The sequence below is a fragment of the Drosophila willistoni genome (assembly GCF_018902025.1).
Source record: "Drosophila willistoni isolate 14030-0811.24 chromosome 2R unlocalized genomic scaffold, UCI_dwil_1.1 Seg200, whole genome shotgun sequence".
NCBI classification, from domain to species: domain Eukaryota; kingdom Metazoa; phylum Arthropoda; class Insecta; order Diptera; family Drosophilidae; genus Drosophila; species Drosophila willistoni.
In genome coordinates this window covers 4,047,890-4,072,346 of record NW_025814051.1, presented here as the reverse complement: position 1 = coordinate 4,072,346, position 24,457 = coordinate 4,047,890, and the positions used below count along the sequence as shown (strand labels likewise).

The 24,457-nt window shown below is 36.8% G+C and overlaps 3 protein-coding genes across 4 annotated transcripts in view; all 3 read left to right on the top strand.

The window, feature by feature from the left end:
* The first annotated feature begins 132 nt into the window (after positions 1-132).
* On the top strand, positions 133-5,211 carry LOC6641648 (ATP-binding cassette sub-family C member 10). The gene is made up of 5 exons (XM_002064412.3): positions 133-675; positions 733-2,667; positions 2,735-3,438; positions 3,506-4,475; positions 4,535-5,211. The coding sequence occupies exons 1-5, from the start codon at positions 297-299 to the stop codon at positions 5,011-5,013; spliced, it is 4,467 nt and encodes a 1,488-aa protein (XP_002064448.1). The 5' UTR covers positions 133-296; the 3' UTR covers positions 5,014-5,211.
* A 211-nt stretch (positions 5,212-5,422) lies between these two features.
* LOC6641649 (dolichyl-phosphate beta-glucosyltransferase) lies at positions 5,423-6,899 on the top strand. The gene is made up of 4 exons (XM_002064413.4): positions 5,423-5,640; positions 5,731-5,905; positions 5,978-6,374; positions 6,436-6,899. Exons 1-4 carry the CDS (start codon positions 5,575-5,577, stop codon positions 6,776-6,778), a joined length of 981 nt encoding a protein of 326 aa, XP_002064449.1. The 5' UTR covers positions 5,423-5,574; the 3' UTR covers positions 6,779-6,899.
* A 287-nt stretch (positions 6,900-7,186) lies between these two features.
* LOC6641514 (tyrosine-protein kinase Btk29A) overlaps positions 7,187-24,457 on the top strand; it is a 63,143-nt gene continuing 45,872 nt past the window's right edge. The window contains exons 1-2 of one of the 2 annotated variants that reach the window (XM_023175505.2): positions 7,187-7,674; positions 10,342-10,605. In XM_023175505.2, the coding sequence (XP_023031273.1) occupies positions 10,342-10,605 (264 nt within the window). In that variant the 5' untranslated portion in view covers positions 7,187-7,674. Of the gene's footprint in view, positions 7,675-10,314; positions 10,606-24,457 lie in introns of both variants that reach the window. The other variant, XM_023175506.2, reaches the window with a different exon arrangement.

Below are 24,457 nucleotides of genomic sequence, written 5' to 3'. Positions count from 1 at the left end.
CTAAATATAGTTATTTATCTATGATTCATATACATATAATAAAGTTGCTTCCAATTACAAGTGGAATTGTCGAGCAATTGTGCATTAATCACACTTGCATATGACTGGTAATCGTATTATCGCTAAATCAGCTGTTTGGCGGTTTCGGTTTATCACAGTGAATTGGAAAGGGTTTCCCAATTTTGTTGCTCTTTGTTTATCACCTCTCGCGAAATAAATATGGTAGAGCTAGAGTGATGACTAAGCGCCATCTAATTAAATAGTATAACAAAGAAAATATTTGCAACATTTTCATCATGCCCTCCGACTATACGGATATTGATTGGAGCAATTTGTCATGGAACTGGACACAATTCTGTCCGACTGGCCTAAAGCCTTTTGCCAACGATACGAATGATTTGTTACCCTGCTTCCAGAAGACTTTGCTTCAGTTGCCAGTGTATACGATATTTGCAGCATTATCCGCCTACTATTTTGGTATACAAACGAATTCGTCAGTAATAGCAAGAAATCAAAGGCAGTTGCAGTTGTTGGCATTGCGAACATTTGTGACAATTATATTGGCCCTTCTGCCTGTAGTGAAAATCTTTGTGTTCCACAATGCAAGCGTTGATCTCTATGCGGTGGATGTGTTGGTGGTCAGTGCCGAATGCATAATGTGGGCGGTGCATTACGGTAAGTGATCCAAAGAGACTTGATCTTCAATTTTTCTCATATGTTTTCATTGTCTAGGATATCTTCTCAATTCGCGTCATTATGGTGAACTCAGTCATCGTGGCCCATTGCTGATAAATGTCGTCTGGCTTTGTGTTGTAGTACTGGATGGTGTATGGCTTCGCACAAGTCTTAATTTTACTTGGTGGCCCTGGAGTTTGGGAACTTTCGTATGTGATCTAATTTACGGTGTGACACTGTTGCCCCGTGGAAATGCCGTATACGTTGCCCTCTCGCAAACTGCAGCCGCCAATCGAGAACAAGAGGCCTTGCTGTCGAATCGTTATACATACTTTCAATTTGATTTCAATGAGGCGCATCTCGGACATGCCCAGGATGAGGCAAATTGGCCCTCTAAGTTCTTATTTCATTGGGTCAATCCGCTGATTTCCAAAGGAGTCGCTGGCAAGTTGAAGAAAATTGAAGATCTCTTTGATCTGCCCGATGCCTTAAATATCACACGTCTTAGTGAGAGACTTCATTCGGCTTTGAATCATTCGAAAAGCTTATGGCGGGCCTTGCACAGGTGCTTTGGACTGGAGTTCTATCTAATTGGCATACTAAGGCTTATAGCCGATCTGAGTGGATTTGCCGGGCCTCTGCTCTTGGGTGGACTCTTGAGACAACAAGGCGAAGAGGCAAATGCCCATGGAAAGGCATACTATTATGCTTTGGGTCTATTTCTGAGCACTTTGCTGTCCGCCGTGTGTGCCACACATTTTGATTGGCGTATGGCCATGGTTAGCCTAAAGATGCGTGTGGGCGTGGTTAATGCCATTTATCGCAAGGCACTGGAGGCCCGTGGTCTGCATGAGGCCAAACCGGATATTCTAAATCTCATGTCCACCGATACGGATCGCATAGTGAACTCTTGCATTAGCTTTCATTTCTTTTGGAGCATTCCCTTCAAACTGTTTACCACATTGTATCTGCTCTACACACAATTGGGAGCTGCCTTTTTGGCTGGGGTGGCCTTTGCCGCTCTCTTGATACCGATTAACCGATGGCTAGCCAAGCGTATTGGCATCTATTCCACCGGTCTAATGAAGGCCAAAGATGGTCGTTTGTCGGCCACCACGGAAACCATGCAGGGAGCCAAACAAATCAAAATCAATTCTTGGGAGAATATATTCATCACGAAGATACGTGGACTGCGGCAAAAGGAATTGAGATTTCTAGGAAAGCGTAAATATTTGGATGCCATGTGTGTATATTTTTGGGCCACAACACCAATCTTGATGTGCCTACTGACCTTTGGTGTATCCGTTTTGATGGGCCAACAATTGATAGCTTCGACCACTTATACCAGTGTAGCCTTGCTATATATGCTGATTGGTCCATTGAATGCATTTCCTTGGGTGCTCAATGGCCTAATCGAGGCATGGGTATCGATAAGGCGAGTGCAACAATTATTGGATATACCCGATCTTGATTATTCCAGTTACTATAATCCCATTATATTGGGCACTGGACAAGGAGGAGGAGAAGGCGAAGCTGCCAGTGTTTTGCAGATGAAAAGCGCATCATTTGCCCATGATCAAGATGAGAATGAGAGTGGCTTTAGGCTACAGGATATCAATGTGGATATTAAGGCTGGTCAATTGGTATGCATTGAAGGACCCGTGGGTGGCGGCAAAAGCACTTTTCTAGCCGCCATTGTCGCTGGCGTTCGATTCCTTGACGGTGAGTTTTGTGTCCAGGAATTGACAACGGGATTCGGTTATGTCAGCCAAACGCCTTGGCTACAACGTGGTACCATAAGGGACAACATCGTGTGGGGCGGAAATTTCGATGAGCAATGGTATAAGACAGTGATTCATGCCTGTGCCCTGGAAGAGGATATCAAAGCTCTTGGTGGCGATCTTTTGGGCATAGGTGAAAACGGAAGAACTCTATCTGGTGGACAGAGAGCACGTGTGGCGTTGGCAAGAGCCGTCTACCAGGATAAGAAAAGTGAGTGGGCCGAACCGTACTCAAGTCTTAGTCATTTCTATTTCTTCAAATCTTTATCCATTTCTAGTTTATCTTCTGGATGATATACTCTCCGCTGTGGATGCACATGTCGCCAAGCATATAATCAAATATTGCCTCTTACGTTTACTTAAGAACAAAACCCGCATTATTGTAACCCGAAGCTCTCAACTCTTCTTTCATGCTAATCAAATTCTTTATATGCAAGATGGTCAATTGCGTCCAAGTGACTATATGACGGAAAGCATTGATCTCAGCGAGGTTGATGATGATGTTGATGACGTGGAGGCGGAGCAGAACGCGATAGAGTCAATTGCACGACGTCGCGGTCACTCAGTGGAGTTAGCCAATGCAGAGGATAAGCAGAGTGTGGACAGTTTGCTTCTGGAAGAATCCCGCGAGTATGGACATCTTTCGAGCAACGTTTTTGCTTGCTACTGGCGGGCCGTGAGCACTCCATTAGCTGTCACTGTACTTCTCTTTGTGGTATTGATGCAACTAACACGAAATCTCAGTGATGCATGGTTGGCACATTGGGTCACAGAGACCACACTTGATCCACACCCAAATGATACGTCACTGGAGCATAAATTGGGTGATTCGGGACATACTACTGGCTTTTATTTGGGAATCTTTGCCGGCATTGCGGTGACCAACTCGATAGTTACCCTGGTACGAGCATTTCTCTTCGCCTATGCTGGAATCAAAGCGGCCATCTATATGCATGAGCTGCTGCTTAAACGGGTGATGTTTGTGAGTAATCCAGGAAGTTATCTCCAAAAACAATTTGCTTAACTAATCTCGAGATTTTTCTTCTTAGGCAAAGTTTAATTTCTTTGACATAACATCGGTGGGACGAATCCTGAATCGCTTCTCATCCGATACCAACACTGTGGACGATTCACTGCCCTTTATTCTCAACATTTTGTTGGCCCAACTAGTGGGATTGATAGGAGCCTTATGTGTCTCATTGTATGCAATGCCATGGCTGGGTCTAGTAGTTGTACCCATGGTTCCCATTTATTTGAATCTACAACAACGCTATCGTCATGCATCGAGGGACATTAAGCGATTGTCCAGCAATGCCATGTCACCGCTCTATACGCACTTTACCGAAACTCTTCAGGGCCTCACCACCATAAGGAGCATGCGAGCCAGTCCGCGGTTTCAGCGTGACTTTCAGGCTAAACTGGAGGAAAGTATTAAGGCCCAATTAACTCAGTCGGCTGCCCAGCAATGGTTGGCATTACGTTTGCAATTGCTTGGCGCATTACTAGTTGGTGGAGCTGGATTGTTAGCTGCCATTACAGCTTCTCACACCACAAATCCCGGCCTGGTTGGTCTTTGCATCTCTTACGCCTTGTCTATAACTGGACAATTGGGAGATCTGCTGCATGCCATGGCCGAGACAGAGCAAGAATTGGTTGCCGTGGAGCGTATTAATCAATATCTGCAATTGGAGGGCGAGCAGAATGCAGAGGGTAATGCAGAAGCTCCGTTTGGCTGGCCAGCCCAGGGAGTGCTTAGTTTTAGAGAAGTCGAACTTAGTTATAGGGAGCACCTTGCACCAGCCCTAAAAGGTATTAGCTTTCAAACGGAAGCTTTTGAGCGAATCGGTATTGTGGGACGCACTGGAGCTGGGAAAACATCGATTCTGGCTGCACTGCTTCGTGTAGCGCCACTTAGTCAAGGTGAAATACGATTGGATCAAGTGAATCTACGCACTTTGCCACTGCATATGCTGAGGGAGCGTGTGGGAGTCATCACCCAAGAGCCATTCCTCTTTGAGGGTAAGTGAAATGCAATAGAAATATACTTTATATATTCATCAAGTTCATTCATTCAACAGGTACTGTTCGTGAAAATCTTGATCCTCGTCATGGTTTCTATGACTCGGAGATTTGGCATGCCGTGAAGAATTCTCCTGCAGCCACTCTGCTGGTTCAACAACTGGGTGGACTCGATGGTCGGGTGGATAAGTGCGGCAATAACCTTTCAGCCGGACAGAAGCAACTACTTTGCTTAGCTCGAGCTTTGCTTAAAAATGCCAAAGTTGTGTGCATTGATGAGGGAACTTCCAATCTGGACGATGAGTCTGATCTGTGTATGCAACAGGCATTGCGAAGTGCCTTTAAAAGCTGTACTCTACTTTTTATTGCCCATCGATTGCGTGGTCTACAGGCTATGGATCGTATCCTTGTTCTAGACGATGGACGAATCTGTGAAGAGGGCAAGCCTGTGGAATTGGCTACAAATACATCCAGCATTTTCCATGATATGCTGCGGGCTCAGAATATAAGTCCAGATGATTTCACCAAAGCGAATTAAGCTGTGTGTAATTGTTATACAATACGATTTTATTTATTTTTTTATCTATTGACTTATGTGTAGTTTAGCATTTAATCTATTAGTTTTATTTTAAAGACTTTGTTTTGCAATTATTCTTGTACAAATGTTTTTCTTTATTTCATGAAACCCCATACATATATGTAACAAAATAAAAAATGTTAATCTAATATCAACCTACTTAAATATTATGAAGTTTTCAATTTAGATTTGTCTATTGAAAAGAACAAAATAAAATGTTTTAAATTTGCCTGCAAAGAAAATATCACTCAATTCAAATTACGCGCTAAATAAACAACAGTTGGGCAACGGCTTAATCCATTAAACAATAATGTGTTTACCAACACTGAACTCGAAACTAGCCGATTTTCCGCTGTTTTGCACTTTCCAACATTGAAATTGCGAGAACTGTTTACCTTTATCAGCGGCCGCCGAAAACTTTAAAATTAATACGTATACGTGGCTTTCGATTGAGTCACATTAATAGAACGAAGTTATGTTTGTTTTAAGATAGCTGTTTATCACAATTCATTCGTTTACACCATGTTGGCCTGTTTGCTGCAACTTTGTTACTATTTGGTAGCTGTGATTGTAGTCGGCGTGCTGGTGGTATGTCAATTGAACACACACACTCACACACATTATTTACTTCTGCACGAATTGTAAAAGTGATTTGATTTTTTATTTTATTCCAATTAGGGATTATTCGTGCTGCTGTCTAAGACGAAACCGTATCCCAATATAGTAAGGCACAAGGATGAAGAAACATTTTTGGATCCAAAGACAATTAAAAATGTGGATTTTCCAAGTATAGAAGAGCCGCCCACCTTGGAATTGAGTGTGATAGTGCCGGCATATAATGAGGAGAAACGATGTATGATGGAGTACATTTAATGAGTAATCTATCACATGATAATTTTATTTGTATTTTTTTTATGCATTTCAGTGCCTACCATGCTGGATGAGTGTCTGGCCTTCTTAGAGGAGAAGAGCAAAAAGGAATCCACTTTTACGTACGAAGTTATTATAGTTAGCGATGGTAGCAGTGATGCCACAGTTTCGGTGGCCCTAAAGTACTCCAAACAATTTGGTGCTGAAAAAGTTCGTGTTATGGAACTGGTAGAGAACCGCGGCAAAGGCGGAGCTGTGCGTCTGGGTATGCTAAGCGCTCGTGGTCGTCAATTGCTTTTTGCTGATGCTGATGGTGCCACCAAATTCCCGGATTATGATAAACTAGCCGAAGCTCTAAATGCTCTGGCCCCCGAATGGCGGAATGATGGCTTAGCCGTAGGCTCTCGTGCTCACTTGGAGGATGAATCTATAGCGTCAAGGAGTTTTATACGGTAAGTCAAATGGTACAGCAAATTTCTAAAGTTTTATGATGACGTTTTTTTTGTTGAGCAGCACCGTTTTGATGCACGGATTCCATACGCTCGTCTGGCTTTTCGCTGTGCGTTCTGTACGGGACACACAATGCGGATTTAAACTATTCACCCGATCTACGGCCCGCAAACTATTTGCCAGTCTTCACGTGCAGCGTTGGGCGTTCGATGTGGAGTTACTTTTTATAGCCGAGCGCCTAAAGTTGCCCATGTCAGAGGTTGCTGTTCGCTGGACCGAAATCGATGGCTCAAAATTGACACCTTTCTGGTCGTGGCTACAAATGGGCATGGACTTGGTGATGATCTGGGTGCGTTATTTGGTGGGTGCCTGGCGCATTGCTGCCATCCAAAAGAAGGAAAACTAAACTAACCTTAGGCAATGCCTTTATTTCTCTATGCAGAATGCATTTTTGTTTCGAAAATAGTAGATGTAAGGCTTTACAGTGTGAAAGAAAAAAATATATTTAATTTATTAAGTGCACAGTATTTTTGACTAAATTATTAAATATCGCTTGCGGCAAGAATACAATTTAAAATTATTTTTTTTATATAAAACAAAGTGATAGCTTGGAATGTTTCGTGTATTTATTTAGACCATTGTATATATATATATATATTTAAGAAGTATTAATTTGAAATATTTTAGTTATTTGTTATCGAAATTAATTTTTAGCAGTTATCGATAGCGCGCGCAAAATCGAAAAAAATACAAAACAGTGTTGCTTATAACACTTATCGATAACAAAATCAACAGACTCAAATGTGAAACGGCATATATAACGTAGACATTTCTTTTATCTTATTCAATTTTAAATTCTGTTAAATCGCTGCGTCGGCGCGGTCCGCTTAGTTCGTTGGAAACTCGAAATGTTTATGTATAAATAAGGTTAAGCAATAATAAAATGAAAACATAAACAAAAGCGGTAAAGAATTGGCAATGAAATCTTCTATTTCCCGGAATTCCTGTCGCCTGTTGCGCGTGTGCTAATGTTAGTGGGAGTACGAGTGCTTGTGTGTGTGTGTCTGTGTGAGTGCCTTCAATATTGTTTACTAAGCCGGTCAGTCAGATTGGTCAAAATTATTGTGCGCCACGCTTTAAACGAAAGTGATTTATTGTTGTTGTTATTAGTTAAAGCTCAATTGTAACAATTGTTGTTGTTGTTGTTGTTACACTGTGCCGGCTGTTCCTGCTGATCGGTTGTGTTGGCGGAGGAGGGAAAGGGGCGGCAAGTCACCGAGTTCAAATTTCTTAATCAACGGGGTAAGTGATGGCACAGTTATCGTCTATTTTTTTCCCCATTCTCATTCTCTATCTCTTTTGGCCTGTCTATCCTTTCCTATTGCTGTCTCTCTTACACTAATGCACGACTCAGATTACATAGCCTCGGTCTTTGTTTTATCAGCATTAACAAGCTGGGCTTTGGCTAGAATTTTGCTGATAAGCCTCTAATCGGCATGAATAAAAAAAGAAGAAAATCTGACTTGAATTGCATTCCAATTTGAAATACACTTTGCAAAGGTCAATTGCGCCCACGCAGCTGCAAAACATTTGTCTCATTCTTCTTTCTTTTTGTTATTTTTACTTTATTTTTTTTGCTTTTTTTTTGTTGCCTAGATCAGCAAAAAAAAACGAAGAAAATTAAAAAAAAAAAAACAACAAAATTTGCGTGGCGAAATTCAAAGTCGTTCGAAACGAGTTACCAGACCACGCCCGCCGCCACCATACATGCATATACATATATCCAGCAAAAAGTCTTCGTGGCTCCAAAAGATTTATGCATGTACACACACACAAACACATATGCGCCTTTTGCCATCCTTTTTCGTACCGTGTACGCTGCAATCACCAATTCGGTATATCAGACAATTCGAAACGTATGTACATATTTCAAATACACAGAATAAATACTAAATTTTGAAGTTTTAAAAGGTTTGTTCCCTGCACCCTGAACTTTCAACAAATTGGACATTTATGTGACGCAATTCATTGTGATGTTTTGAAAAACAATATGAATTATACATTTTTTTGCATACCCAAATTCGCTACTGTACAAGACAAAATGGTATATGAAAATATCGTGAATATCATTTTAAAAAAATATAAACAATATTAATTTATTTTGAGCTGAAAGTATTTGTTTAGTTTTTACGGAGTCTCGATTCTATTGAATTATATTGCCAGAGATATGCTGATATCATTACAGGGTATCTTGCAGTTGTCACCTTCCATTTAATGTATGAAATTTTGTTGTGTTGTTGTTGTTGTTGCTGTTGATGTGCGCCTTCGCCGTGTTTATTTTATTACTTATGGCAATGCGCGTCGAGCTCAAGAGTCTCGCTTTTGGAGCGTCGGCTCCTCTGCTTGATTAAAGTGCCATGGTTGAATGGACAAAAAGGGGAAGAGGTGGAGTGGGGGGCAGGGACGAGTCATACAGTTGCGGGCGTTGTTATTGTTGCTGCTTTTATGCATTTGTCGCTTTTGTTTTGTTCTTTTGCCATTGGCTCAGACATTTTCAGTTCTCTTTATGCGTCAACAGGAGCGAATTCTATGTTTTTTTTTTTGATTCTGCTAGTATCAAGGGCAAAGCAAGTTGAAACGTTTTAGCAGCGATTTTGATAATTTGGTTATCTATAAAAATAAATCATAAACATCCTGCGGACAGTGCTGGATTTTTGGGGAAGGATATAAAGGAATCTTTCGCCCCCCAAGCACAATGATGCCCCTAAAACGCTTCCTTCTTAAAATCGTAAAGCAATTTCATCATCAACACAAAGGATTATAATTTAATTAAGATCGATGATCAACAAAAGTATGATTGTCACGAAAAATTCCATCATGATTTTTAAAGAGATTTCAAAAAAGTTTATTTCAACGGTATGTACTTTATTTCATTCAATATTATCCAAATTTTGGAGTAAAAGTAGGGTGATTTCAATACTGTCAAAAGACACTTCTGTGGCACTCTAGAGTGCCTTTAGAGTTAGTTTCAGGTCGTTATCAATTTTATCCCTGGCATCTCCCAAATGCCCCCTCTTTAAGAGATATAATACTAAAAGATAACCACAAGTCAAAAGAGTCGTTAATCAATTTCCAAGTTCGTGAAAAAACTACGAAAAAAAGAAAACATTATAAAAGTTCTAATACTCGATCAAGTTATGTTTATTGGCTTAAATATAAATAAATATGTTAAAAATGTTATTAGCTAAAATATTTGCTTAAAAGAGAATTGTCTTTTAATAATTAGTTAAATTTTATTTAGTTTTTATTAAATAACAGCCCTGATTTTTGAGGGCCCAATTCAGGTTTTGGAGACGCTCTTTGCTCTCTCCTATTTACTTGCCTTTTTTTTCATTATGGTTTTTATTGAAGTGTGATAATTCCAGAAGAGAGAGCTACAGTCGACTGATGGTGGCAACTCCTCCAGTGGCGTTCAACGAGCCGTTTGTTTGTGTACACGGTTCGCTTCGCGGCAATATTCTTCTTATTCTTGAAGTATTAATCCTTTAATCAGTTTGCTGTAACTGGTTTGCTTAAGCTGCCCAAGGTCATCCAGTGATCATCAACATTGTCTGGGTGAAGTCAAGTTTTTCTGTCCCGTCTACTCTTTAGATCTTGGCTAATTAATTGTCCATTTAATCGCTCGATTTGCTGACAACTCTACAACTGATGGATGTCAGAAAGGAAGAGGGGAAGACTAGACGACTACAGAACCAGTGATGTTCCACGGTCAATAACTTTTCGCACACCCACGCCCACTTGAGCTGATTTATGGGTCTTTATTCGATGTGTTGTAATCCAACAAATTTTTTTGGTGTTTCACTTTTGGTATTAACACATTAACATGATTTCTTTAACCAAAATGTTTGCTAATCATTTAAACTTTTGATGATTCTTTTACAGACCTCTTTCTCTCTCTTTTTCTTTAAGATGCTTAACTCCAACAAGATGCTGCGAAATAATGTCCATGGCCATAATGGTAGCATTAAGTCGTCAGCCTCACTGCGTTCCAGCAGCAAATCCTTTCAAGCCAAAATGGATAAAATGTCCGAGCATCTGTATGATATTATCAAAAGCGGTTCGATGGTGAAACGGGCACAAAATAAAAAACGCTTTACACCTGTCAATTATAAACATCGTTGGTTCGAGTTGACCAAACGAACACTCTGCTATTTCGATACAGATAATGTAGACGTAAGTACAAATTAAAACTAAACTACAACTTTAAATATATTTTATGCTTAAACTTTTTATAAAGTGTTTCCCCATTATTAAGCACAGCTTCACGTCTCCAAAAACCTCTTACCTTCTTCATAGAAATAATCAACTGCAAATTTTTATTTAGCATCTCGAATATAGGTACAGTGGACCCTCGGTTAACGAACATAATTCGTTACAGCATCTTGTCCGTTAAGCGAAATTAGTACTCTCAAATTGAATTGTTAGTGAAAGAAATTTGCATAAAATGCATCAAAGCTTTTTAAAAACTACAAAATTCGCTAATATACAGTGGCGTGCACGAATTTATGACTTTTTTTTTTACATTAGTTCTGATTTTCTCGTCTCCTAAACAACTTAATCGAATAATTGCTTCTTTCTGTAATGCCTTGGATATTGTATTCAGATGATGAACCGTAAAAATGGTACTCTTAATCCTTTAATCCGTTTTTTCACAGGTGCATTTGAACAAAGAACAAAAATCTACCAAAACTAAGATAAACTGCATACCACAAATTTTTCATTTAGCCTTAACTTTGGGATCCAATTGAAAATCTCAATTTTGTATTGATATTTTTGTTCCTTTGGGCGAGGACATTTTGCGACACTAGTTTGTAAACTAAAGTACTTTTTTCCTTGAACTTCAAAAGAAAGTTAAATGAATTTCTCGTCGAATATATTTCATTAAAATCGGACGCAAATTAGATAGTTTTTATCGCCTATCAGTAAGGGACATTTTATCCAAAACTGCCCTTCTATTCTCCTTCTCTTTCTTTTCATGCGTATGACCCTTCGAAAGGCCGCTGTTTAGATTGGCATAAAATGTCCCTTATTGACATTTACATTGTACATCTATTAGTGAAAGTAAAAAGAAACTGATATCACATTTTAATATAAATATGTATTAGGCGGAAATAGATGTCTAAAATGAAAAAAAGATGTTTTAAAAGAAAATTTCCCTTTTCTAATAGGTAAAATGGTCAGACTAGACAGCTCTAAATGATAAATTCGGAATTTTACCTTTTTCGTTGCTTGGACAGAATTTTTCGAACTGTTTGTTAACCGAGGGTCCACTGTCTATACATAAAAGCTATATTATCATGTTTTAGATGTTTTAATGATAATGTTTTAATAATAAAAACTAAATTTTGTTATTGATTTGCACCTTTTTAATGTTAATCGAAACATTTAAAAGAGGTAAAAAATTTAATAATTACTAAAGGATTAGTATGGCTAACTATTTAGATTTGATTAAAGTTTTTTAACCAAGAACAAGTTTTTTCCCAATAAGTGGGGATAATTTAGAAGCATATTGAAATTTATCACTCAAATCTCAAACAATTTTTCGACTGTCCCTATGTCCAACAAAAAAATTAAAACAGTGAAAAAATATGGCAATTTTTAAAGTCGAAAAATCTTGATTGTTTTATTGTACACCCGCCAAAAATATATTTTAGATCCTGATATCACAAAAGAAAGAAGCAGTCAGAAGATTATATGATAAATTGGACTTGACACAAGCAAAAAAACCAAAAGGGCAGACAGAAAATAGAAGCGGGGGAAAAGATAGTGGAGAGAGAGACTTTCATTATTATTATTCATATTCAAGTATGCGTTTCATCTCGTCGTCATGGTTTCGTCATTTATTGCGTCGTTATTATGGCACCTACCGGCTTAAGGGCTGCATGGGATGGATGGAAGGTGTGCCTAGTGTGTGTGTGGGACGGGGTTGGTAATGGATAGATGGTGGGGGATGGGGGGGTGATGTCTCAGATAGTCTTTTATATCCAGTCTAGGCAGCAGCTGCCCGAACAAGGCTTTGGCGGTTTCACGTTTTCTCGTTTCAAAACAAATGCCGCATTCGGCTCAGCATCGCATGGAGTTGCATGGATTCACTTCCAGTCTACAAACATTGAATGGGAACCTTTTTCATTTGCAGCAAGCAGCTGTTTATCAACCGGCAAAGGCGCACACACATGAACAAAAAAAAACCACCCCCTCAGATGGCTGTGTAGAGTTTTCCATTCGTCTATCCCATTCTGTTCTTCCAATTGGAAAGTGTTTCCCTCACACACAGACACACACACACCCATATGTATGCATCCTGGATGAAATGAGGGTGTGTGTGTGTGTGTGTGTGTGTCGGCAAAACGAAGTTCACTGCCCGTGTTTGGTCCTTCGTAACTGGAGTTTCAACCGTTGCCTCATCGCGTTTGGACGTGTATTAGAATTTTCGTTTAACCGATTCTCATCCCAAAAAATTGTATTCGTACCAACTTATATATTTAATTAAATATTTAAATAATATACATCAAATCATTTCAATTTGTGAACTAATTTCCTAAAATTTCCTTGACTCTGTTAAGTCCATTTCCTTAGAAGTAATACTTTTTTAAGCGGTGTGCACCCTTAAAAAAAAAAGAAAAATAAATTTCATTCATCAGGCGGCAAAGTGAAATCAACCCCTATTCGAAGTTGTTTTTCAACTTGCATACATTTTTAAATTTTTACCAAATACTCGCATCAAGTTTTATTAACTTGTTTAATCAAAAATTAATAAGTCGCAAAATCCAAGCAAAAAAAAAAAAAAAAAAATTCCAAGGCGTCGTTGGAAAATTTTTCGGCAACAGCGCAAAAAAAAAGGAAGAAAACGCCCCACCCAATGCAAAAAGTTTTTCAAGTGTAGCGAGCTGGTTCTCTATATATACATATATATTATATATGCGTGTGTGTGTGTGTGTTTCTGTGAGTGTTGTTGTTGCCGCACCCCAAAATAATTTTTTGGTGTGCCTTTGCCTAAGTAAAAAGGATTAAACATATGTATATACACGTCCTGCGTAACATAATAGGTAAGACCAGAATCAACTATAGTTTCCCTTTATGTTCTTAGTTTTGAATTCAAATTGATTTAAAAGGAGCATAAATTAAGAAAAAGGACAGCAAAACTTTCAAATTAAAACCCATAGGACTAATACACGTGCTTACTTTAATTAGTTGACTAATGATATGAGATAATATGATATTGAATAATATGCTATTAAAATGTTTTAGACCCTTTTTTGATGGGCTACCGTTCAATGACTTTGAAACGGGGTTCGAGTTGACACATTTTTTAAAGTTGTTTTACGATTTAAATCCTTGCTAAATTCGATTTGCGTTATTTAAAATTCACTTCGTATCGTTATGTATCGTTATACTACGGTTTGAATTGAAAACATTTTGCAATAAATCTGGAAATTTGCGTTGTATTTATCAGATTGTAAATTCGAGATAAGATAAAACTACAGTTTTCTTTTCATAAAACATATACCAACTTACCAATAACCTCCAATAATTACCTCCTAAATTATTTAGTCTTCAAAGTACTAAAGAAAAAAATTGCTAAAAATTACAACTTAAAATTTAAAGATCCAATATCTAATTCTAACAGTCTTATATATACATATATTTGCTCTCTATAGATAATATAGTTATACAATCGAATAATTTTTAATAAAAATGGCATTTTAAGTTGAAATTTGAAACCATTTTGGGGTTTGCTCTTATATTCATGACACTTTTTTTTCGTTTGACATTTTCAATGCATTAAGGTGATCAATATTGTTAAAAGACGCCTGAAAATATGCAATTGAATTTAATGCTTAGATAGGCACAAAATGAAAACCTAAAAGCACTGAAGCCTAACCACCATTCATTCATTCAATTTGCCTCCCTCTTCCTCTGCCTTCATAGCCCTTCCATAACCCAAGAGTTTCCACTAGATTTATCCTTTTTTTTTCGCTTTCACTGTGTTTGTCTCTTTTTCACTCGCTCAGTCTGTGCTGAGAGCGGTTTGAGGTTCGATGAACTCGTGTAGAAAATGTTCAATTAATTGATTGATTTGCTAGCTAGCGCGCTTCCTTTGTCTCTATTCTGAGGATGCTTGGGGATTTTTTCTGTTTTCTCTACAGTGTTTTTTTTTTTTGCCAGCTTCTGCTTGGTTGTAATTCATGTCCAAGCCATGTCATGTTTATTGAGGTCAAGCCCTCAGCGTGCACTGATTAATGACGGCCCAACGAATGCAACAACTGCATGAAGAGGTCCACGAGACAGTCATCCAGCCCCCCATCCCCCAAGTAGGCACCTACTTGTAGTCATTGCACTCCCGCCTAGTGGACGAGGAGTGTCATTAACCTGTCATAAAAATCACAGCTTGGGCTAGTCCCACGGGACTTGGAGGCCCCCACCCTCCACATCTATGGCTCACCATGGTGGTATGCTAATTGAACTTGGACTTTTTGTTTGCAAACACTTTGCAGTTCTTTACGCTCTGCGCTCCATGCGTTCATTTTGTTCTTTCGTTCGTTCCTTCGTTTGTTCGTTCGTTCTGCTCTCTAATACATTTCGCGCAGATTAAGGCTGTAAATAACAATTTTCTTAAAGGAGGCGGTCACATGCAAAAGGCGTGTTAAATAGAAAGAAATTATTCGTGAATGCAAGGCAAGGGCCATGTCGAATCGAGCCATACACTTTTGCTAAAAGAACCTCACACGTTCACACAACTTTTATTTATTCATAATTTTGTCTTCTCTTAGATTTTTGAGAAAAACTCATGTATAAAACTATATTTTTAGGGATATTAAAAATATATGTACAGTTATTTAGAGGTAATAAGTACATATGTTTATTTTTTAAGATTAATATGAATAAAAAGTTAATTTTGTATCATAGTAATACTGACAATATTTGAATATTTCAATCATTTTCATGGAAAATTGTATGAATTCACGTGACAAAGCCTATATTTTCACTTTCATAGAACATATAGAGAGGGAATAATTATTAACAATTTATCATCTCTAAAGCTCTAAAGTATATACATATATGTATATTAAAACTCCATTTATATGTGTTATAAATTTCAACTTACGTCTAAAATTTGTTAATTTTTTTTTTTATAAATCCATTTTACTGTCTCGCGTGTTAAAAAAGTGTCATATACCATTTGATCATGGGGGTGCAAGCGAGACGAAACGAAAATTTGTCGCCTCTTTTCGTCACTCACACAGACAAACTCGTGCTGTCTTTATTGACACCGAATTCGTTCATACTTAATTTAATTTAAATTCTTTTATATAAATTTTTACAAAAAGTGATAAACATAAAAATCATACTGGTAAATAAAATTTGATTTCTTCAGTGTGTATACAAAATTCCAGTTAAAATCTAATTTTAAGGTAATATATTACTTACTTTTGAATTTATTTTCTATTATAAAGTATTAAAGAGGTTTAAGTATAGTTTTGATATTGTATAACATGTACGGGTATTTTTTTGATCAACTTAGTGTAACTTGTGGCTTGAAGAACTTTGGCTTCTATCAAAACAACGAACCAAAACATACTGTAGGCCTAACGTAGCTTTGGCCGATACAAATCTATCTGACCAACACTGATACAAACGCCTGACGAAAGTAAATTGTAATTAAGAAACTCGGAGAATTAACTATCATAGTTTTGTAGATAGAACTTAGTATGCCCGATCACCAAAAAGGTCCTAGAAGTCAAATTTATGCAGCCAAAATTGTTTCTGAAAATTGTTTAAACTGGTTTGAGTGCCTTCTAAAACATTTATGCGCTACTAGACTTTAATTGGATTGAGAATTGCTTAGTTTTCTTATATTTCTTGTACAAGTTTTCTGATTATTTGTTGATTTATTTTTGAGAATTTATAAACAAATTTAGACTGACAATGAATAAACTGGTGCCACAATCTGCCAAATTTATGCTGTTTGAGTAGTCAAAGTAAAAATTAATCGAGTGTTCTCCTATGACGCTATCCCCAAAAATCAACGTTCGCAAAACTGACTTAGCAGACAACCAATTTTTATTAGCGTTACAAACTCGACCTAAAAGATATTAGACCCTTTGGGTACATATTGCCGTAGCAAATGCATTGACCATTGGCTAATGGAGGTGCCATTTACCTCCCTCATATCTACATAGCTCTACCAAAAACACTCTCATAATCCATAGACCGTTGTGTGTGGGCAAAGTTAATTTCTGGTCAGTAGCCAAGCATATGAATGTGAATATGAATCCTTCTTTGGTTCGTTTATGACTTTTGCTCAGCTTTTTATGACTCTAGACACACACAAAATGTGTTTCTTGCCATGGATTCGAGGATGGATAGAGTTCTTTTAGAGCGTTGGGCTGATCAATCTCCATAATTGTCCAACATTTTCCAATTAGCCATTCAAATTTATCACTTTGGCGTTTGCTCTTTTACTTCATTCCAATAATAAGCCGCTTCTGTGGAAAATGAATTTTTTGGTTTTTTATGTATGTATGTGTGTGATTATTACTCATCGCATGCATTTAAAAATTCTTCACGAATTGACACCTTAGGCCTCGAAATGTCTTAAAGCCGATTTCGTAGAATTACAAGAGCCCGCAGTTGGTTTCCCTTCCCATCTCACTCCCTCACCTATCACACAATGCTGACAAATTAGCAAGCCAGCAAAAGTGTTTTGTCTTATGCGCTGACTGTTCCGGGTGGTCGGTCCCATTCCGTACAAAAAAAAAAACATTTTTGGGTATTTCTTTTTATGCTTTTTATTATGCCTGCTTTATAAATCTTTGCCACACTGGGCGATGGGTTAGTTGTGGCGCGTGTGTTCCATGAACATGAAATTGGCGCCAAAAGCCAAAATGTTTTTGATAAGACAGATGTCGCCCGGTGTCTCTCCAGTCCCAGAGTTGGAAGATGCATAAATGAGTGTATGGCGTGGCTTGTCTGTTCCCATTTCTTCTGAGCTCTTTCGGAGACAAGCTGACGTCGTCTGCGGTTATTTTTTTTCGCAACCGCAACACTGTGGAACTTTGCATTAAGCTCAATTACAGTTACTTTTCGTTTTACCGAACTCAAGTTTAATATTTACCGTATGGCATAAAGGACATCTTTGCAAAGTTGCGATTGTCTCAAAACTATTCCAATTATGTTGAAATTATGGCTTTTGGATAACGATTTTTAACTTTACAAACATTGGTTAAGAATAGTGTGTCAAAGGGTATATTAGCTTTAAGATCATCCACATTTTATATACATACATATGTATATATGTATATGTACATATGTCTTCTTAGTATTATAGTTTTATAGTTTTCAATCGATTACTTCATCAATAACAAAAATTTCAGAATAAGTTTCTTAAAAGAGCAGGCGACAACTCTATATCATAGGGAAGGCTGTAGTTTTGAGGCTTAAATTAGAAAAAATACGACGCGGTTTTATTAAAATTTGATTATATTATACACGTATATATTCTTCGGTTACTTTGAGTAGTTGTTAATAACTTCAAAACAATATAAAATAAATTGAGTTATAATCCTACTTGGATAATTAAAATAAATTTCTAATTACAAAATTGGTAATAAAAATAATAATAATAATGTCAATATTAATAAGCAGAAAAATAAAACTCAATTTAATATTCTTAACTAAATGAATTTATAAAAGTAAGTCAGATACGATAAATGCAAGTATTTTTGCTGTAGTTAATGAGATTGTCATAGTTATAAATATTAATTATTTGACTTTCATGCAGTCCTCGGTAGACGACATGTCTAAGTGGTCCAGTCGAGGATCCGATCGTTTAAACCGAAGGCCATAGCTTCCAGTGCCTGTAAGAAATAGTTGGTTAAAAGATTACAACTATAAATAATATAGTAATATGTATATAAATTTCATAAAAAACTTACTTAAATACGGGTCAAAAAAGTTTAAAAATAAAAGAAAACATTAAAAATTATTTGACTGTTCATTTCTCTTCGTGAAGTTAACTTTACTTTAAGTTTTCTTTAAAATAAATAGTAAAAAAGTAATAAGAATCAGATTTTTACATGTTTTGGCATTGTTGGACAATTGAAAAGATTCATGTTGTATACGGAAAAATTAATACAAATACAAATAGAAAGGTTTGATAAAAAAGGTCGACAAAAATTAAGAAAATACATTTCTTAATAATGTTTTCTAAATTTTATAGAGCAATAGATTGTAGAGTATCAGAATGTTAAGCTATTTTTATGGGGTTTTTTTATATGGCAGCTGCTGTAAGTGCTGACTAATTGTAAGCACTTTTCGGACCATTTACATATGCCCATTACATATCAATTGTATGATGTTGTGCAGAGACCCAACCCTTTTCGATAAACACAAACACTTGTAGCAATTATGAATCATTATAATCGAGAAAAAGGTAACAACATATAGCATAACAATATCGAACACGAACACGCTCAACTCGAAACGCGGCGAGTCACAAGAAAGCCAAAAAACAAAAACAAAGAAAAAACCTGTTGGTCAATGGAACCTCTACCTGATTTGCCTATTTATTAATATAGACGGAGGTGGTTGGTGGTTATAAAGAGTCCGGATTCTATCTGTAGCATGGGGAGATGATGATTCATTCAAATGCAATAGTCTTTTTTTTTTCTGATGACAATAAAGTTCACATAGGCGTGACAGGCATGCCAAATTATGCTTTCTAATGAGCGAAAAGCCCTAAGCCCTAATCCTAGAATGGGAATTAAATGGGATGACAGCTGACTACTGCTCACTTACATACTTAGTTTACTTGCTTCAATCTACCTTTTGTCTTGAACTTCAGCAGACGACGTATTGTCTGTGGCAGCCACAGCTTTTCATGCTTCATTATGCTCTCTGAATGGCTTGGCAGGGAATCTTCATCATCGTCAGGTTTATGCTCCCTCAGTCTCAGTGTCGGCCTTTTGTTTGTCATCTGTGCTCCGACATTGAGTTATTGCATATTGCTAGCTATTAAAAACAAAAAAAAAACCAAACCAAGAACAAAAATTTTAACTAGATCCAGAAAAAACCAAACAAACCAAGAGACCCAAAGCAAGTGACAGAGGCAGGCAGATCTAAACACCCTTTTACGCCTCGGTTTTTTTTAAACAATAAACAACAATCGTTTATTTAATTGGAATTATGTTTAAAAAGAAGAAAACTAAACGCCCGCCTTTCTTCGGGGGAAAAAATATATAGGGCTTAAGCTCTTTGATTGGCTTTATCGCTTCAGCTATTTCCGCCGTTAATTTAAAGCTCACGACGAACCGAACCAGCCGCTAATAATTAGAAATCAAAGCCGGTTTCATATGGCCAAAACAAACCAAAAAAAGGCAACAAAACTTGTCTACTTTCGTATTCAAAGTGTTATCATGAAAGATGATGGTCTGGGGTCGGGCGACCGCAATACTGCGTGTTTGCGATCGTCGCCGTTCGCAGTTCATTTTCCTTCTAGTTGTGGTTGTTGTTGTTGTTGCTGCTGCTGATGATTGATCTTATCGCACGCGGGGCGTGAGTCATCATAAAAGACATAAAACAACATCTTTTTCTTCACCAGCAACGGCAGCAGCAGGGGTAGGGACAGGGGCAGTCGCCACAAGTTGTTAGCTGTTTTGTACTTTATGGCCTTTTTGGAGACTTAAACAGGAATAGTTAGTCCGATGCCATGTGGAGGGAGTTGGGTTAAGTTCATAACTCAATGTGGTGGGATGTCTTTTTGGTTTACTTTAAGCCGCGTGCGAAGACATACTTTCCACTCACACACACAGAGACACACATACTTACTGACTAACTGCCCCCAACACGTAACGAAAGGTCGTTTTAAGTGCCACAGTGGAACAAGATTTATTTAAATAGCACAGACAAATGATATAAGGCAGAATTTAAAACGTTGGTATTCTAAATTTGCAAAATTTTTCTAAAATTGCCCTTCATAGAGACTTTTTTAAGGAAATTAAAAACCGGTCCAATTAAACATATGTTTAATATTCTGTTTTTATTATTGGACGAAGATGTAAGCAAGTTTAATTTAAAAATTATATTTAAAACGATCCATTAAATAAGAAGAAAAATTCTAATTAGAGGATTCATTTCAAAATAAAAATTTTATTTCAAAATAAAATGTAATATAATCGACGATTTTTATAGTTTTAAGTAGTGAAACGGTTATTATTTAACATCTGGTGATATTTTAACTAATTAAATTTTTAACTTAAGAGTTTATTTTAATTGTTATAAAATGTAATGGTTATGTTTAGGGCCGGGTTTTGTCCAGGTGGTTTGGACCTCTTCACAAATAGAACTAAAAGATTTAAATTTAAAATCTAAAATTTCGTTTTAATTCGAAATAAAAATAAAAGAAACCACTTTTTTTTAAATATCGTTTCGTCATCTTCGCTTCTTTTGCCCCAATGTGATTTATTTGGTCCGCTGTTTTGTTGTCTTGAATGCGTAACTGTAAAATCGGCGAAAACAATTGTCCAAACAGTCCGAAATGATAAATTGCCAACCGTTTGAGTCAACTAATTTCCGTTTTCTGTATTTTTTATGTTTTTGTCATACAATTGCGCCAAATCAAAATTCCGTTGAATCTGTCATGTAAAGCAGATATTTCATATGGCTTGTTGCTGTTCATCGTATAAATTGCAACTTTCCTGCACTGCATAGGCCATGGCCAATGATTCAATCTGTTTGGCATCCGCCCCGTTTCCGGTTTCCATTACTCTGTGAATATTTTTCTTGTGCATCTTTCTTGTTTTTTTTTTTGGGGGCGTTTCGCAGTCATCGCTCAGGAATTGGATGCAGACTGCTGCGCTTCTGTCCATGGTGGAGGAGGAGATCCATACATACATAGAGGCGAATCGGGAGAAGAAACCTTTTAGAACCCAGACAAATTGGCCTGCGGGCGTTGCTTGTGTGCTCTACTGGCTTTTGCAGAAGCTTGAGGAGTCGCCACAAAACTGACACTGAGACTGAAACTGAAACTTATATTGAGACTCTAGTCTCTAAGGCAGACAGGCTCAGACATTTTGTGGCAAACCCGGACCCGGATCGGCCGCCTCCTTTCTACCTTAATTATGCTGTTGCACATGCATTTTTATGAATGAAACTTAGCCTCTGGCTCTTTCCCACACACAAATACACACAAGAAATCAAATTTATAATAATTATGTATGAATATATTTTAATTATAAAGCATAAAATATAATAACAAATATTTCATGCAGAGATGCCATTCAATAAAACCAAAAATAAAATAAGTCATAAGATGTAGAGAAAGTTTTTTCCCACGACGAATGTATATAAGAAATATTCTCACATCAATGTTGCGAATAAAAATGAATGTTAGCTCTTTTATTAATACTTTTTTAAAAATTCATATTCAAGAAGCATCAATTTATATGAAGCCTACTTTTAGGAGCACTGCAAATGTGAACTTTATATGTATACGTACATACGTAATTTTTACTGTGGCTAGAAGGCTGTATTATTTTTGATAAGAAGTGCCTAAAAGCACAGAAAAATGTATCTCCGAGTATTTAGCTTATATATATTCTTGATCAGCAGAACGGGACGATATTTGGACGTCTGTCTCTAACAACATTAAAATTCCCTTGAAGTGCGAAAATTTGGCATGTGGATAAAAATTTGACTTCTTAAATGAAAGTTGTTTCACTTAGACCTGAAAGGGAATACAAACTTCGTACGGAAAGTTAATGATATTTATACCCTTGCAAAAAGGGTATATTAATTTTGGTCAGAAGTGTGCAACGCATAGAAGGAAGCATCTCCGACCATATAAAGTACATATATTCTTGATCAGCACGACGAGACGAGTTCAAATAGCCATGTCCGTCCGTCCGTCCGTCCGTCCGTCCGTCCGTCCGTCCGTCCGTCCGTCCGTCCGTCCGTCTGGATCAACGCAAACTCCTCCTAGACCGTAAGAGCTACAGAGCTGAAATTTTGCATGTAGGCTTGTATATACTGCAGGCGTTGTATATCTCGGATTCAGCCGGATCGGATCACTATATCATATAGCTGCCATACAAATGGCAAAGTCACGAACAGTGACTTTTCTTAATAACTTCGTTATTTTCTGAGCTATTGTCGTGAAATTTAATATTGTTAAGTTAATTACACATATAAACGACTATGCCAAATTTGATCAAGATCGGGTGACTATATCATGTAGCTCCCATAGGAACGATCTTTCGAAAACAGTGACTTTTGTCAATTACTTCGTTACTTTTGAAGCAATTGTCATAAAAATTTATATTTCTCAGTTTAGCATAACTATTAATGACTGTGCCAAATTTGATTAAGATCGGGCGACTATATCATATAGCTCCCATAGGAACGATCTTTCGAAAACAGTGACTTTTGTCAATAACTTCGTTACTTTTGACGCGATTGCTTTCAAATTTAACATTTGTTAGTTTAATATATCTGTTAATGACTGTGCCAAATTTGATAAGGATCGGGTAGCTGTATCATATAGCTCCCATAGGAACGATCGGTGGAAAACAGTGACTTTGATCAATATCTTCGTTATTTCCTATGCAGAAGAAAAACTAAGATTGTAGGCCGTTCTTTCGGACACATTAGCCCTTTTAGCTTAAACGTTTTTCCACTTTGAAGGCTATAGGTAAGGGAGAACTTACCAAAAAAGTTGCAAGGGTATACAAACTTTGACGCGGTCGAAGTTAGCCCCGGCCCTCTGGTTTTTCATTCATTTGTCAGAATATATTCTCTAAATTACTAGAAATATTATTTATATATTTAATTATTGTTCTCACAAAAAAAGTACATTTTTTATATGTTGTAAATAATAATTAATTTTATTAATTTAAAGGTGTATAAATTGACAAAATTATTACAGGGTTTATTTTAGATATTGAATTAGGTAGTGATGAAATCACCTCTGTAAAACAATTATTTGGATTTATTTGACGTTGTGATTTAAGTATTTAAATGTTGCCCAAAAAAGTGTGCAATACAAACAAACAAAAAATATATAATAAAATATCGAACGTGTACAATGTACATAATATACATAATATACATATACATATGATGTAATATAGACTAGAATATATGCATAACTATACAAATTATCATCGACATGACAAAGTCAACTAATTTCTTCTCGTTTCACATCGGATTACATTTCTGTTGTAATGAACTTGAAGCTGCATTTCTCAGTTTCTAAGTTGTTAAGCTCTAAGTTATTTATTAATAAAGTTTTTGCAAGATGGAACTGTATGGTACGGACAAGATATATACATAGATTCATATCATGTAACAGTCGCTTGCAAATTAGTTCTAGTAACTGTCTCTATTTTTGTTTAATTAATGTTTGTGTTCATTTATATTTATTACTTAAGGGACTTCGATGAAAGAATGTACTATCTGTTTCTTTAAGAAAAAATGCACATAGCTATGTACTTATGTATATAAGCACTTGATTTAATTTTGGTTCAATGCGGTTTGAAAAGTTTTGAAGGTTTATTAACGTAAATTTGGTCACCTTTAGCTTTAGTCCTTAAAAACGTCATTAAATGTTTATATCCTAGAGGATTAACAAAGTAACTACTTAGTTAAATAAGTTGAAAAGCATTATAATTAGAGAAACATTTAATGATTTGTGGCTGATGTTCCAATTAGTAAGATTCTTGTTTTCATTTAACTCAAGAGTCTATATAAATAAGTCGATGGGAATGCGGTAAGATGTCGATGAAAGGGGCGAAAGTGTGAGTGTTCAGTGAACGACCTCCTCAACGTTTTGTACAAAAGTATGTACAGACATACTTACACACACGTACACACACACATGTGTTTTTGTATGGTTTGTTGGAACAAAAATGCATTTATCAAAACATAAAAATAAACACAAATTGCTTCAGAAATAGACAAAAGACGGGGCTGCAGCAATTTTGCTTTCAACTGCGAGTAGAGTAGAAGGAATCTATATGTATGTATACAT

Bases quoted from the DNA above. Each gene is read 5' to 3' on its own strand.
- LOC6641648 (XM_002064412.3), top strand. From the start codon at position 297: ATGCCCTCCGACTATACGGATATTGATTGGAGCAATTTGTCATGGAAC. The intron at 3,439-3,505 runs GTGAGTAATCCA...TTTTCTTCTTAG, and splicing joins TGCTTAAACGGGTGATGTTT to GCAAAGTTTAATTTCTTTGA. The intron at 4,476-4,534 runs GTAAGTGAAATG...TTCATTCAACAG, and splicing joins AGAGCCATTCCTCTTTGAGG to GTACTGTTCGTGAAAATCTT.
- LOC6641649 (XM_002064413.4), top strand. From the start codon at position 5,575: ATGTTGGCCTGTTTGCTGCAACTTTGTTACTATTTGGTAGCTGTGATT. The intron at 5,641-5,730 runs GTATGTCAATTG...TATTCCAATTAG, and splicing joins TTGTAGTCGGCGTGCTGGTG to GGATTATTCGTGCTGCTGTC. The intron at 5,906-5,977 runs GTATGATGGAGT...TATGCATTTCAG, and splicing joins ATATAATGAGGAGAAACGAT to TGCCTACCATGCTGGATGAG.